The sequence below is a fragment of the Coenobita brevimanus genome, chromosome 39 (genome assembly GCF_032717465.1).
Source record: "Coenobita brevimanus isolate Jiangsu-jjx chromosome 39, ASM3271746v2, whole genome shotgun sequence".
Lineage (NCBI taxonomy): Eukaryota > Metazoa > Arthropoda > Malacostraca > Decapoda > Coenobitidae > Coenobita > Coenobita brevimanus.
Genome location: NC_136992.1, coordinates 14,525,655 through 14,539,519, shown reverse-complemented (window position 1 = coordinate 14,539,519; position 13,865 = coordinate 14,525,655). Strand labels below are relative to the sequence as shown.

Genomic DNA, 13,865 nt, shown 5'->3' with positions numbered 1-13,865 from the left:
GCCCCACCATGTCCTGACAGTGGCAAATGATGGGCTATGTGTAGTGCTGCTGGCACACTTTGTTCAGGTACAACCACTTGCAGTACATCATTGTCTTTGTATGCACGAGACTCGGTCCTATACAACAGACCATCCTGGTGGAGAGAGAACTGTTCCACTGGGGCAGTCAGTTTGGGGGCCTGAGGGACTTCTCCGCGAAGATACCGCTTCAGTGATCCCCGAACCGGATGCGCATCTTGCTGCTTCCGCAGTTCGTCAAGATTCCAGCTAACGGTGTCGGTATTGGTCACGCCCCTCGTAACAGCTGTAAGTTCTGTATCTTCATCTTGCTCTCTGCGAAGACATGACAAGGCATCAGCCACTCATTTCTGGTGTCCTGGCAGGTAGGATACCTCTAAGTTGTATTCAGCAACCTGTATGTGCCATCCAGCTATCCTGCCGGAAGGCTTCTTCACATTAAAGAGCGACGTGAGGGGTCGGTGATCTGTCTGCACCATCACTTTGTATCCCAAGACAAGAGGCCAATTTATCCGCAATCCATACACAATACATAAGGCTTCTTGCTCGATAGTGGCATAATTAAGCTCAGGTTTATTTAGTGCTCTACTAAAATATGTCAGCGATCTAAGGTGTCCATCCTCATCTTTCTGTTGTAATACCCCACCTATCGCAGTACCACTCGCATCAGTTGTCAGATAGAATGGTTTATCAAAAGAGGGAAACTTGAGTACGATGTCGTCAGTAAGCTTACTTTTCAGACTTCTAAAAGCTTGATCCGCCTCATCATTCCACTTGATTTTTTGTTTACTGTTTTTTACTTCCTTCTTTCCACGAGTCAGCTTTGTGAGAGGCAGAGCAATCTTAGCATAATCACTTATGAATCTACGGTAATAATTAACTAGCCCTAAGAAAGATTGGAGTTCCTTCAGTGTCTTAGGAACGGCAGTTTCTCTTGTGGCTCAGACTTTATCCGGCTGGGGCCGCAATCCTTCTGCAGAAATTATGTGTCCTAGGTAAGACACTTCATCTTTGAAAAAACTGCACTTTTCCAACTTAAGAGTAAGTTGAGCTCCCTTAAGTCTGGCAAGGACCTCATCTTGGTTCTGTACATGTGAATCAAAATCCTTACCATAGACAATTATGTCATCCAGGTAAGTATGACTGATACGCCCTGTCAGTCCTATCAGAACTTCGTTAACGATCCTTTGGAACGCAGCCGGGGCATCTTTTAAGCCAAACTGTAGACTATTATATTCCCAATGAGCGTCTGGTGAGGAAAATGCGGTTGTGACGCCTCATCCAGAGGGATCTGATGGTATCCCTGCCTCAAGTCCAAGCTGCTGAATACAGTATTCTCTCCTAACTGGGAAAGAATTTGTGCAATGTTTGGCAATGGGAAGGGGTCTGATGCTATCTGCTTATTCAAGTGATGAAAATCGAGACAGATTCTCAGTCCACCATCCTTCTTGGCCACTGGGACCAAGGGTGAACAGTATGGTGATCTAGAAGGACATATTATATTTTCTCCTTTAGTTCATTTAGCTGTTGCCTAAGAATTTCATGATACTTAACCGGTATTTTATAAGGACGGCGGTTTACAACCAGTCCTGTAGCACTGATGTGATGGAGGAAATAAGGTGTAATATTCAGTGGTTCATCAGGCAAGGCAAACACCTGAGGATGCTTTCGCACTGGACGTTTGAGAGCATCATTCTCTTTGCTATCTGGTGGACACAACTCATCTACTTTTAGAAAAAGCTTAGTTAATCTTTCTTCTCCTTGTGTCACACTGGTTATTTGCCCTTGCTCATCCTCCTGATTCTCGTCCCACATAATCTCCTCAAACTGTTCTATTGTCCCCACCCTGTACCTGCCAGATATACTGACCCGGTCTGGCGTGGCGTTAATGTAGGCAACATAAACCCTGGATTTTCCTCCTGCCTCACTCAGGACTATCTGTATAATCCCTGGCCACAGCATAGTGGCGAAAGTACTACCTGGACTAGGTGAGAATAACCCAAAGGACCACCCTGAAATTTCAGTCTGTAATGGGATCATTCCACTCGTGAACGGATCAATCACAACTGTCTCACTCGTCATACAATGTCCAGAGATATACTCCTGATCATCTGATAAGCCAGTTTCGACTATAGGCAAGGAGGAAGCACCATCTATGCGAAGATTCTCCTCTCACGGCTGTAATTCTACCTTTTCCCCCTCGATCTCTATACACAACGGATCTGGTGTAATATATTCCGAGTGAAAATAAAATACCCCCTGGGGGTAGGGGGGGTTTTCAAGAATACTCCCCCAGTATCCCTGCTTGTCGTAAAAGGCGACTAAAAGGGTTGGCGGAGGGTTAGTGCCCCTTCCCGGAAAACAGCTAACCAAAAAAACAAACAATAAGCCTCGGACAAGGACTGACCAAACGATGACGACCAAGGACCGGACAAAGGACATGGTTATCGGAACGTGGAATGTAAGGGGAGCGAATGATGAGGTGAAAGAGAGAGAGATTGTCCAGGTGCTTGAGGGTGCGAAAGTGGATGTATGTGGAATAACTGAAACAAAATGGAGAGGAGAAGGTGTGAGAGAATGGGAGTATGGATGGGGTATATGTGCAGGAGTAGGTGAGAATGAGAGGGCAAAGGAAGGAGTATGTATAGTTGTGAGTAAAAGGTGAAAGAAGAGCATAAGACAGTATGGATCAGCTGGGTCAAGGATTGTGTGGGTAAAGTTGAAAGTTGGAATACAAATGTGGGCGATTGTGTGTGTGTATGCGCCAATGCAAGATCGTGCTAGAAGAGTGAGAGAAGAGTTCTGGACAAATGTAGAAGTGTGCATGGAAAAGTTTGTAAGGAATGAGAGAGTGTTTTTGATCGGTGATATGAATGGTAAAGTTGGGAATGTGAAGGTGGATGGAATAGTTGGTGAGTGGGGTGTGCCTGCTGAAATAGATGAGAATGGGAGTGCATTAGTGGACATTTGTGCTGGGAGGGGGTTGGTAATAGCCAGTACCCTCTTCAGGCATAAAATGATCCACAGGTATACATGGCGAGTAATGAGAAGGGTGGGTGGTGTACTGAATGAAAGGAAGGCAATGATTGATTATGTGTGTGTGGATGAAAGGATGCAAAGATGTGTAATGGATGCAAGAGCTCATAGAGGTTGGGGGAGTGGACTTTCTGACCACTACTTGGTGGTGGCCAGAATTAGAATTCAAGTAAGATGGAGGAATAGAAGAAGGGAAAGACGAGAGGAAGGAGTAGTTGCAAGGAGAGTTGAAAGGTTACAAGAGGATGAGAAAAAAGGCAGAGTATAAGAGAGAAGTGGAGGAACGATTGGGCAAATATGAATTGGAGCAGATGGGAGACGTGGAAGGTGTGTGTAGGATATTTACAGAAGAAATATGTGCAGCATGTGATGTGGTGTGTGGAAGGAAGAGAAGACGGAGGGGGGTGCAAGGAACAACATGGTGGACTGAAGAGGTGAGACAGGCTGTGGCACAAAAGAAGAAAGCATACAATGAATGGATGAGAAATAGGGGCGTGGAAGAAGTTGAGAGGCGGAAGAGAAAGTTATATGTAGAAAGAAAGAGAGAGGTGAAAAGATTAGTAAGAGAGAGTATGAAGAGAGTGGATGAGGAATTTGGAAGGAATTTGAGTGTAAAGTGGAGGGACTGTAAGAAAATGTTCTGGAAAGAGGTGAAAAGAGTAAGACAGGGTGGAAGTGAAGTTAGCAGGGGTGTGAAAGATAAAAATAGTAGATTACTAGTGGAGAAGGAAGAAAAAGTGAGCAGATGGAGAGAACACTTTAAGGAATTCTTGAACATAGAGGATGGAAGTAATGCGAGTATAAGTGGCTGGGGAATGGCTGGGAGAAGGAGGGAGGTGAGAAGACAGGAAGAAATCAGTAGGATAGAAGTTGTGGAAGCAATGAAGAAAGTTAACTTGGGGAAAGCCCCAGGAATTGATGGAGTGTGTGGTGAAATGCTGAAGCATGGGGGAGAGATAGTAGTAGAATGGATGTGGAAGATGTGCAGATTGGCCTGGGAGGAAGGTAGAGTCCCAGAGGATTGGAAGTCAGGTATAATTATTCCCTTGTACAAAGGAAAAGGGGAAAAAGAAATGTGTGGTAATCATAGGGGCATTTGTCTTCCTAGTATAATAGGAAAAGTGTATGGTAGGATACTTATTGACAGAGTTAGAGAAAGAACAGAGGAATTAGTTGGAGAAGAACAGGGAGGCTTTAGGAAGGGAAGAGGTTGTGTAGATCAGATATTCATTCTTAGATCTTTAGTGGAAAAGTTTCTAGAGAAGGGAAAGAAGTTGTATGCGGCTTTCATGGATTTGGAGAAACCATATGACAGGGTGGATAGACAAGGATTGTGGAAAGTGTTAAGAATATATGGAGTAGGTGGGAAGTTGTTGAATGCTGTGAAGAGTATGTACGATGGTGCGAAGGCTGCAGTGCGTGTGGATGGTGAACTAAGTGAATTTTTCTCTTTGAAAGTTGGGTTGGAACAGGGATGTGTCATGTCTCCATGGTTGTTCAATCTGTACATGGATGGGGTAATAAAAGAGGTACAAGGTAGGGTAGTGGATGTTGGAGTGGCCCTGGTGAGAGAGGGTAGTGTTTGGAAACTCCCTGTACTGTTGTTTGCAGATGATACTGTGTTGTTGAGTGAAGACGAAGGGGAGCTGCAAGGCTTGATGGATGAGTTTGGGAGAGTGTGTAAGAAACGGAATCTAAAGGTGAATGTAGGGAAGAGTAAAGTGATGGTCTTTGAGAGAGGTGAAGTCAGTGATGTACAGCGAGGTTGGATGGTGAGGAATTGGAAAATGTGAGTACGTTTAAGTACTTGGGTAGTGTGATGAGTAAGGATGGAGGTTTGGAGGGTGAAGTGCGTGAAAGGGTACAGCAGGGAAGAAAGGTTGCTGGTTCTTTGAAAGCAGTGATAAGAAACAGGGAAGTGAGCATGGAAGTGAAAAAGTTACTACATGACAGTATTGTGATACCAACTCTAACGTACGGAAGTGAAGCTTGGACGTTGTTGGAAGGACACAAGTCAAGAGTGAGAGCAGTGGAAATGAGTTATTTAAGAGGAGCCTGTGGAGTCACATGGAGAGACAGGCTGACGAATGAGGATATAAAAGAGCGTCGTGGTGTGGATGTGGATGTGACAGGAAGCGGTATGAGGAACACACTGAGGTGGTTTGGCCATGTGGAGAGGATGGAGGTGAAAGACTGACGAAGAGAGTGTATGTGAGTGAGGTGGAGGGGGGAAGAGGGAGGGGGAGGGGGAGGCCGAGGATGTGATGGAGGGATGGGGTGGAGAGGTATATGAGAGAGGGGTGTGTGAGTTGGGAGCAGGGCAGTGAAATGGCGGGGGACAGGGCAACTTGGAGGCGATTTGTTTGTGGCCACCCCAAACGGGATTGAGGCATCTGGCAATAGATAGATAGAAAATAAAATCGGAACCTAGAATCACTGAAATAGTACATGGTAAGTTCCTCACCACTATTAATTCACTCTCGTAGGTGCGACCAGCCAACCCTGAAGGCAGGTTAATCACTCCTACCACCTCACGCTCATTACCACTTGCAGATACGAACCTCCGTCCTTGATACGGTCTGAGCTCAGACTTGCTCTCACCCAAATTCTCATAGGTTCCTTTGTTAATGAGCGATCGACATGCTCTAGTATCCAAGAGCATGGGACAATCCCTCATTTCACCACACGCTCCCATAACCATCACCAGGTCCATCCCATTCCCCAAGATCATGATTTTTAGTTGGTCTTCTTTTTTTTTTTTTTTTTCCTTAGGACGTGCCGAACATTGGTCATTATAATGAGTTCTATTTTTACAGTGATCACACCATGGTCTTTGACCTGGGTGTTCTACTTTAGCAAAACAGTGTTTCGCCAAGTGCCCTTGTCTGCCACAGCAGAAGCAACGGAATTTCTTTCGTTCTTCCGGTGTTAACTTATGGTATTGGCCTCTCGAAAGTGGGTTAGGAGCATGACAGGTACGTGCTCGATGGCCCGCCTCACCGCACCTATTACAGTTTGCTGGGCAATCCACCGTGGATTTCCCAGTGTCTGTTTTTTCTTTTGGAACTTTGACTTCGGGGGTGCTTACCATCCACTCACTTGATGTAGTGCTGCTCTTGGGTGTCTGCCCTTTCCTCTCCATGCATTCCTTCCTTTCTCTTCTGTCTTTCTTTCCTTCATTCTTTCCTTGTCCTTCTGCCTACGGGTGACTTTACACTGAGTGACAAGCCAAATGGTTTCCTGTACACCAGGAAAGCATTTACTACGCTGGGTGGTAACCATATAACCAGATTTTGGCGCCTGGTGGTTTTAGTGGGTAATTATTGCGCTCCAATCGGATTGAGCCGGTGAAGGTTTATATCCAAGGGGTGGTTGGGGTTGATTGCTCATGTAATACCACTTAGGGATGAGTGAGGCTAGTCACTGTCATCTTAAATGTCGGGACCAACTGCCTAGCCCCGGGCTCCTACGTTCCTCATGGGGCAGTGTAGGATTGGATGATGGATGGATGGACTTCTTTTGACTCGAGATTTACATGTGCAACTACATCTCTTCTCTTTTCTTTTGTTATATTTACATCCGCCAACGGGGAGTGACTTCATTGCGCTCACTCAGTGGCTCTACTCACAACTTTATCAAGGGCATCGACGGGGCCTGTAAACTCTTGTTGGTCAAGTGTTGCTCTATATTGGGCAGGGAATACGTCGAGAAAGTTGTCTAAAGCATGATATAAGGAACAGTCATAGTACCTAGGCTGCAGAGCTCCAATGCGTTAAGCTATACTAGTCAATTGCAGCCAATATTCAACCAACCGTTCGCCAGGGTTACGACACGCATGTTTTAATGCATGAAATGCAGGTTGGAGAGTTTCCTCTGGGGACAGCAGCATTGTGAGAATAGACTTAAACCAGTTCCAATCATCATTGGACCGGACAATAAGGTCCTCAATGCTGTCATGTATCCCACCTAGAGTGTACTCCTGGACCTCATCAAAGCGACCGGCAGTAGTCCACCTAGGTCTCGTAGTCTTTCTCTTGATGTCCTGCAGCCATTTGCTAAGGTTTGTTTCTAAGGTGACTCCAGGATATTCAGGTAATGTGACAGTTCTACTTGCCGCAAAGCATTTTAACCCTTTAACGCGGTAGACAGCATCTTAGCATTATCGGAAATCGCCTGCGATAGTTGGTCGGACAAGGTAGCGATCCCTGCTGCAGCTGCTGCCTCAGCCATTTCGAACAATACTTCGACTGAATCTGTATCTGAATCAAAGTAATGAGCAAAGGAGATTTCGTCTGAACCACTGTAAGAACTAGAGTTACTACTAGACTCTCCAAAGTCCATACAATATGTTTCAAGCCTCAGGTGTGGATTCGTTTATATTATAGTTGAAAAGCTAACAAAATTATAATTATCGTTACCGCTTGCCACCAATGTCATATCCTGCACTCTCTTCATAACCCTTGGTATGCTTTGCACTCAGTCTCGCCAAGTATGGTGAACGGCTGCCACTAATGAGTAGTTGGTAGCGTGTGACAGTAGCAGCGGAGAGTGTGGAGACAAGCCCAGAGGAGGCCTACAACCTTGTAGGTTACGACAAGATATTAAATACCCCTTTCTTCCCCAGACTCCCTCCTGGATTTCCAAAAATTAACAGTTCCACACTAAGGTTACAAAACACAAAAACAGTTTTTACTTTAATTTTTAACAATCTGTTACAGAGTATTTACACTACTTCAGAAACAAGTGACACAGCTATAACATTAATTTAATATCCTGAGTCTCATCTCGACACAAGGGAAGTCTCAATCGCATATTTATGACTTGACAGCAACTAAGTACTTAACTTGATAGCCATATATGACTTCAGTCTACTTATTCAAGAGACTAGACAACCATCTGTGAGTGATAAAGGTCCACTTAAATGTTATAAGTCTTACTCTAAGCTAATTCTACTACTTTATTAATATTCGCCACGACCTGGAACATATGCATCAAATAATATTGCTGTTTTTTCCGAGTAGAGACTGCCGGTACTTTACTTTACTCTAACTGCACTTATTCACCTTGTGTTACTCTCCTGCAAGACTATTCTTCAACTACTTCTACTCACCAGTACCGCGAAGCCTATGGTCGTCTCTGTTCTGCCCGTCTGTCCCAGCTGGACGCAAGACAATTCTGTCTGACTGCCAAACCTACTCTAGCCCCAACTCTTTCATGAGCGTGCTTATATACACCTCCATACGGATATTGAGTCACTAATACACCATACTCCATCCCAGTATACACCCGTTGTTCTCACTCACTGGCACACCACTATGGGTGGAGATTTCACAGATGACAACCACCCCCGGGACCCCCAGGGAACTCCGAGTACATTAGCCTCTACACCCTGGCCCCTCAAGAGCTATTATTAATGTGCGTCCTGGGTGTTTTTTGCCTCTTACATAGTCACCCTCCTTACATATTCACCCTCCTTCTCCCATCACTCCGTTATTCACTTCATTTATTCTTGTATTTCATCTTCCCTTTCCTCTGCAGTTCTCTTCAGCCCTCGCTGTCTCCCAGTTCCCTGTGCTCTTTTCCACTCCTGCTGGGCACATGCCAAAACCTCAGCACCATTCTTATGTCGTAGTGTTTTATACGCTGCTTTCAGGAACTTCTGACATTTGCGATCCATTGTCCTATCGTTCCACGCTCCATATGTGTCTGCCCCACATCCGTCTTCTTCTTCACTCCTCCTTTCTCCACCTTCCTTCTCTCCCTCTCTACTCTCACTCGACCCAGGCCTTGGTCTGAAGGGGCCGTGTGAGTAAGAGGTGGAGATGACGTCAGGAGCAGCGGTATTTGGGTGGGCAGCAACTACATGATCGTTGCAAGCCCGACATGTGGTTTGACAGGGAGTGCATGTTGAGATTGTCAGGGGTGAAGGGATTGATCTTGCTGGTGATTCTCTTGAGTGTGTAGAGGAGTTTTTTTTATTTAAGGGACATGGTATGTGCTGGAGGTGGAGCTGAAGCTATTTCTGTGGCCAGGGTAAGGAGTGGCTGGAGGAAGTTCAGTAAGCTTTTGCCTTTCATGACACTGACAGAGCTCACGTAGTGTAGTGCTGCTTTGGGTGTTTGCTCATTCCTTTCATCCTTCCTTCCTCTTCTGTCTTTCTTTCCTTCATTCTTTCCTCTTCCTTATGCCTTCGGGTGACTTTACACTCCCTCCTCTGTATTTTTTTCCTTCATTATTTCCTCTTCCTTCTGCCTATGGGTGACTCTACACTGATTGAAAAGCAAAATGGTTTCCTGTACACCAGGAAACCATTTACTATGCTGGGTGGTAACCATGTAACCAAATTATGGCACCTGGTGGTTTAGTGGGTAATTAAGGTGCTCCAATCAGATTGAGCCTGTGTAGGTGTATATCTAAGGGGTGGTTAGGGTTTATAGCTCACGTTATGCCACTTAGGGATGAGTGAAGCTGGTCACTCTAATCTTAAATGTCAGGCCCAACTTGCCTAGCCCCAGGCTCCTACGCTCCCCATGGGGCGACATAGGATTGGATGATGGATGGATGGAGAGAGCTCTTCCTCCGTGCGAAGGGATGCTTGTATGTGGCATGTATTAGGAGTGTAATGCGGTATGGTAGTGAGACATGGGCAGTAATTTAAGAGGATGTTCATAGACTCAGACATACAGAGATGACAATGATTAGATGGTTGTGTTCTGTGTCCATGAAGGTGGTATGGTAGTGAGACATGGACAATAAAAGAAGTGGATATTCATAGAGCCAGACATATAGAAATGACAGTGATTAGATGGGTGTGTACTGTGTCCATGAATGCAAGGCCTAGGGGACTAAGATTACAACTGAAGAGTTGAGAGGAAGGATGGGCCTTGAGTGTATTGGTGTCCCTTGCCCACATGATCCTCTTAGCATTTAGGGAGGACACCTGTTGCCCTGCAGCTGACACATCAGTAGACCACTTGATGATTGCAGAGATGGTTGATTGGGGAATCTGTAGCATGTCAGCAATGCTTCTAGTGCTCTGGCTGCCTTTATTTTGCCCCATGTTGCATATCTGGCTTCACTAAGAGTGGTATTCTTCCATGGACGTTTTATTTTCCCTTCTCAATGGGCAATGCCCTGAGCACCATGCTTTCCACAAGGGGTAACACTTCGGCCAGTTATTTCATTTTCTGTTGCTTCACTCAAAGTCAACAAGATCCACTTTAAAGAATACACAGATATGTCTTTTGATCATTAGCACTTCACGTAAATGATTGCAGGGGACATGTGATAATACCTAGGGGATTGAGAGAATGACACAATGCAATGAACAGTAGATGCGATCACTACTTCAGGGCATAGGAGAGAGAGAGAGAGAGAGCAAGAGTGGGGGATAGAGCACCCCAGCTGTTCGAAGGAGCAGTGAGAGTTTCAGGGCTTGCGCAGAAGCATTGGAATGGGTTTCTGTGCATGTAAGCATCGACAGCCATCTTGGCTCCAACAGGTGATGGATGGCTTGTGTCAGTGTGCTCAACAGGCTTTTCATCTGCCAGCATCATCGTTATAGCAGGAGCAATGCATTGGATACAGGAAGATGATTCTAACTTATTTCACATTGTTAGAGTAATTTATCAATTACTGGGAGATCGGATAACGAGGTTGTGCTGTATAAGACCAGACCCCTCACTTCTCTGCTGACAAGCATGATTTGTGGGTGCAGTAGCCAATACCAGCACAGTTGCTTGATGACAACCAGGAAAGCCTTGAACCACCAGCCCTACCCTGCCAGTGGTGGCAGTCTGAGGTACCACCACATTTGCTTGTAATTTACAGCTGCTGTTGTACAGAATGTTAAATGTGATACTGTAGAACACATCCCCGACTTGTAATGAGGGTACAGGTGGTAATGATACAAATGGTAATGAGGACTGAAGATACAAGTGGTAAATAGGATACTAGTGGTAATGAAGGTACAGCTGGTAATAATTCAAGTGATAATGAGGATGCGGGTGGTAATTAGAATACAGTTGGTAATGAGAATACAAGTGGTCATGATGCAGGTGGTAATGAGGATACAGGTGGTAAGTGAGGATACTAATGGCAATGATAGTGACAATGAGGCTACAGATGGCCTTTGTTATGTGTCAGGGATGTGTTCCAAAAGGTCACAACTTGTTCAATACGTCTGGTGCTGTAAATTGGGAGAACTGGCAATTGTAGGTCTGTTACACACCAGCGAGAATTTAGTTAGCCAGTACAGTATTTCTGTTACTGAGTGAAGAGGTAACAATATGAACAGAAAAGGCAGCACATAATGAGACCTTGGTGTGGATGCCACCTTAGCTTGGTGGAGATTTTTGTCCTTTTGTAGTTTATTTTCCAGTACTAAGGTTTTTCATCCTGTCTATAATGCTGTACTGCTTGCAGCTAGTATCATAGTCAAGTGTTAATTTTTTGCTGTGCCTCAGCCTTCAAGATGGAGAGAGAGCAATTTCACAAGTTCATGTGGACAGTATATAGTACGGTACAGTCAACTCACCTATAATACATCCTCCCATAGCTTTAATTATATACAGTGCAGAAGGCACTTAGTTTCTCATAACTACTGCAACATGGTTATATCCATGACAGTGTGGGCCGTAGGCTCAAATGTAGCATTGTCTTTCGCTTTACAAATGCATCTCCCACAGCACATGCCACATGACAGCTCAGAGGCTCACTGTTTTTGGGTGATGTTGTGGTGTGGTTGATGGTGTGGGGTGATGATGTGGGTGTTGGCATGGGTGGAGGTGTAGGATGAGGGTGAGTGATGGTGTGGTTTGGGTAATTTTGTTGGGTGATGGTGTTTGCCACCACACTTCATGTTACATACAGCATCTTTTTCATTGTGTTTATCATTGTTTGGTTCATTTAAGACCAATTTGAGGTGGTCAGGGCAGTCCTGGGAGTCATTAGGGGTGGCTGGGGAGGATCCTAACAATACTGCAATGCACTTTTCTTATAGACTGTGTATTTCGCACAATGCACATTCCAGTGACACGGTTCAAGCTACTGATGATTTAGCCACATTGTAGACAAGCTGATTATATTATAATGGTGTGAGGGCAGGACAGTACAGTTACACAGACTATACTTTACAGACATTATACAGATACAGACAATATATTACATATACAGTACAGGTGATAAAAATTTACAATAAAGAACAATTTGTGTAGGATAGTTTTAAAGGCCTGAGTGATGAGGGAAGGGATGTACCATATCCTCCAGTTTTTTTTTTTTCTTTACATTGTTTTTATACCCAACCCATCATGTTAGTAATGGGAAATAGGGCTTTGATGATGATGATGATGAATTTACTAAGAATAGTTCAGTTTGGTGCTGATGCTGTTTGGTGTTGCTGGGTAAAAATAATTGCTGATTATTGATGATTTTAACTTCTTTCTTTCTTTCTTTTGCCAGACGCCATAATCCCTTACGGGGTGGCCATTTGACTTTGAGTTATTTGTTTTACAGGGAGGGGCACTAACCCTCCACCAACCCACTTGACACGTAGGGAGCACGTATGGTTTGGTTATATGGTTACCACCCAGCGTTGTAAATGGTTTCTTGGCTTACAGGAAACCATTTGGCTTGTCACTCAATGTAAAGCCACCTGTAACAGAAAGAAAAGCAATAAGTAATGACAGGAAAGATGGGAGAAATAGGAAGATAGGAGGGCAAGCACAGAAAAAAAATGATAAAGGCTAAGGAAGAAGTAGGCAGCACTACATCTAGTGAGTGGATGATGGTCGCCACCACCTACCACTATGATTTTAACAATGATGATAATTCTGATATTGATAATAATGATACTGATGATGACAGTGATGAAGATGATTATTTTCAGGACAATTCAGTACTGGTGTTGATGCTGCGTATGTTGGCATTAGGTCTACACAGCTGGGATATGATTGAAAGCCAAGTAAGTTGCCATCAGTCTGTTTTGATAAGCCCATCATTATTTACTTAGACATAAAAAAAAAGGGAGCTGTACCATGTATAATTGCCTGGTGATGAAAATTAGAAATAGCTATCATCTTAGAGACAGGTCTAATGGAGATTTTGTTTTCTTTTCTAACCATCCATCCATCATCCAATCCTATGTTGCCCCATGAGGATCCTATGAGCCCGGGGCTAGGCAAGTTGGTCCTGACATTTAAGATCAGAATGACCAGCCTCACTCATCCCTGAGTGGCATTATGTGAGGAATAACCCCAACCATTCCTTGGATATAAACCTTCACCGGCTCAATCCAATTGGAGCACAATAATTACCCACTAAACCACTAGGCACCAAAATTTGGTTATATGGTTACCACCCAGCATAGTAAATGGTTTCCTGGTGTACGGGAAACCATTTATCTTGTCACTCAGTGTAGTCACCACAGGGAGAAGGAAGAGGAAAGAATGAATGAAAGAAAGACAGAAGAGGGAGTGTAAAGTCACCTGTAGGCAGAAGGATGAGGAAAGAATGAAGGAAAGAAAGACAGAAGAGGATGTAAGGAAAAAATGATGGAGGAGAGGAAAAGGCAGACACTCAAGAGCAGCAGTACATCGAGTGAGTGGATGGTGAGCACCCCCACCTAACCCCATCCTATCTATCTACAGTATCTATAGCCTGATGCCCTAATTCTGCAAAGGATGGCTGCAGAGAAAATGCCTCCAAGTCGCTCTGTCACCCACCATTTGACTGCCCTCCCCCCAACTCACTCCCCCCTCTCTCATATACCTCTCAGCTCCATCCCTCCACCTCATCCTCTGTCTTCCCCTTAC

The 13,865-nt window shown here is 44.6% G+C and overlaps 1 protein-coding gene across 1 annotated transcript in view; it reads left to right on the top strand.

Annotated features, from left to right (window-relative positions):
* Nucleotides 1-13,865, top strand: part of NELF-B (negative elongation factor B) — a 162,362-nt gene that overhangs the window by 78,478 nt on the left and 70,019 nt on the right. The window contains exon 8 of the mRNA XM_080270148.1: nt 12,941-13,015. Coding sequence (XP_080126274.1) covers nt 12,941-13,015 — 75 coding nt within the window. The remainder of the gene's footprint in view (nt 1-12,940; nt 13,016-13,865) is intronic.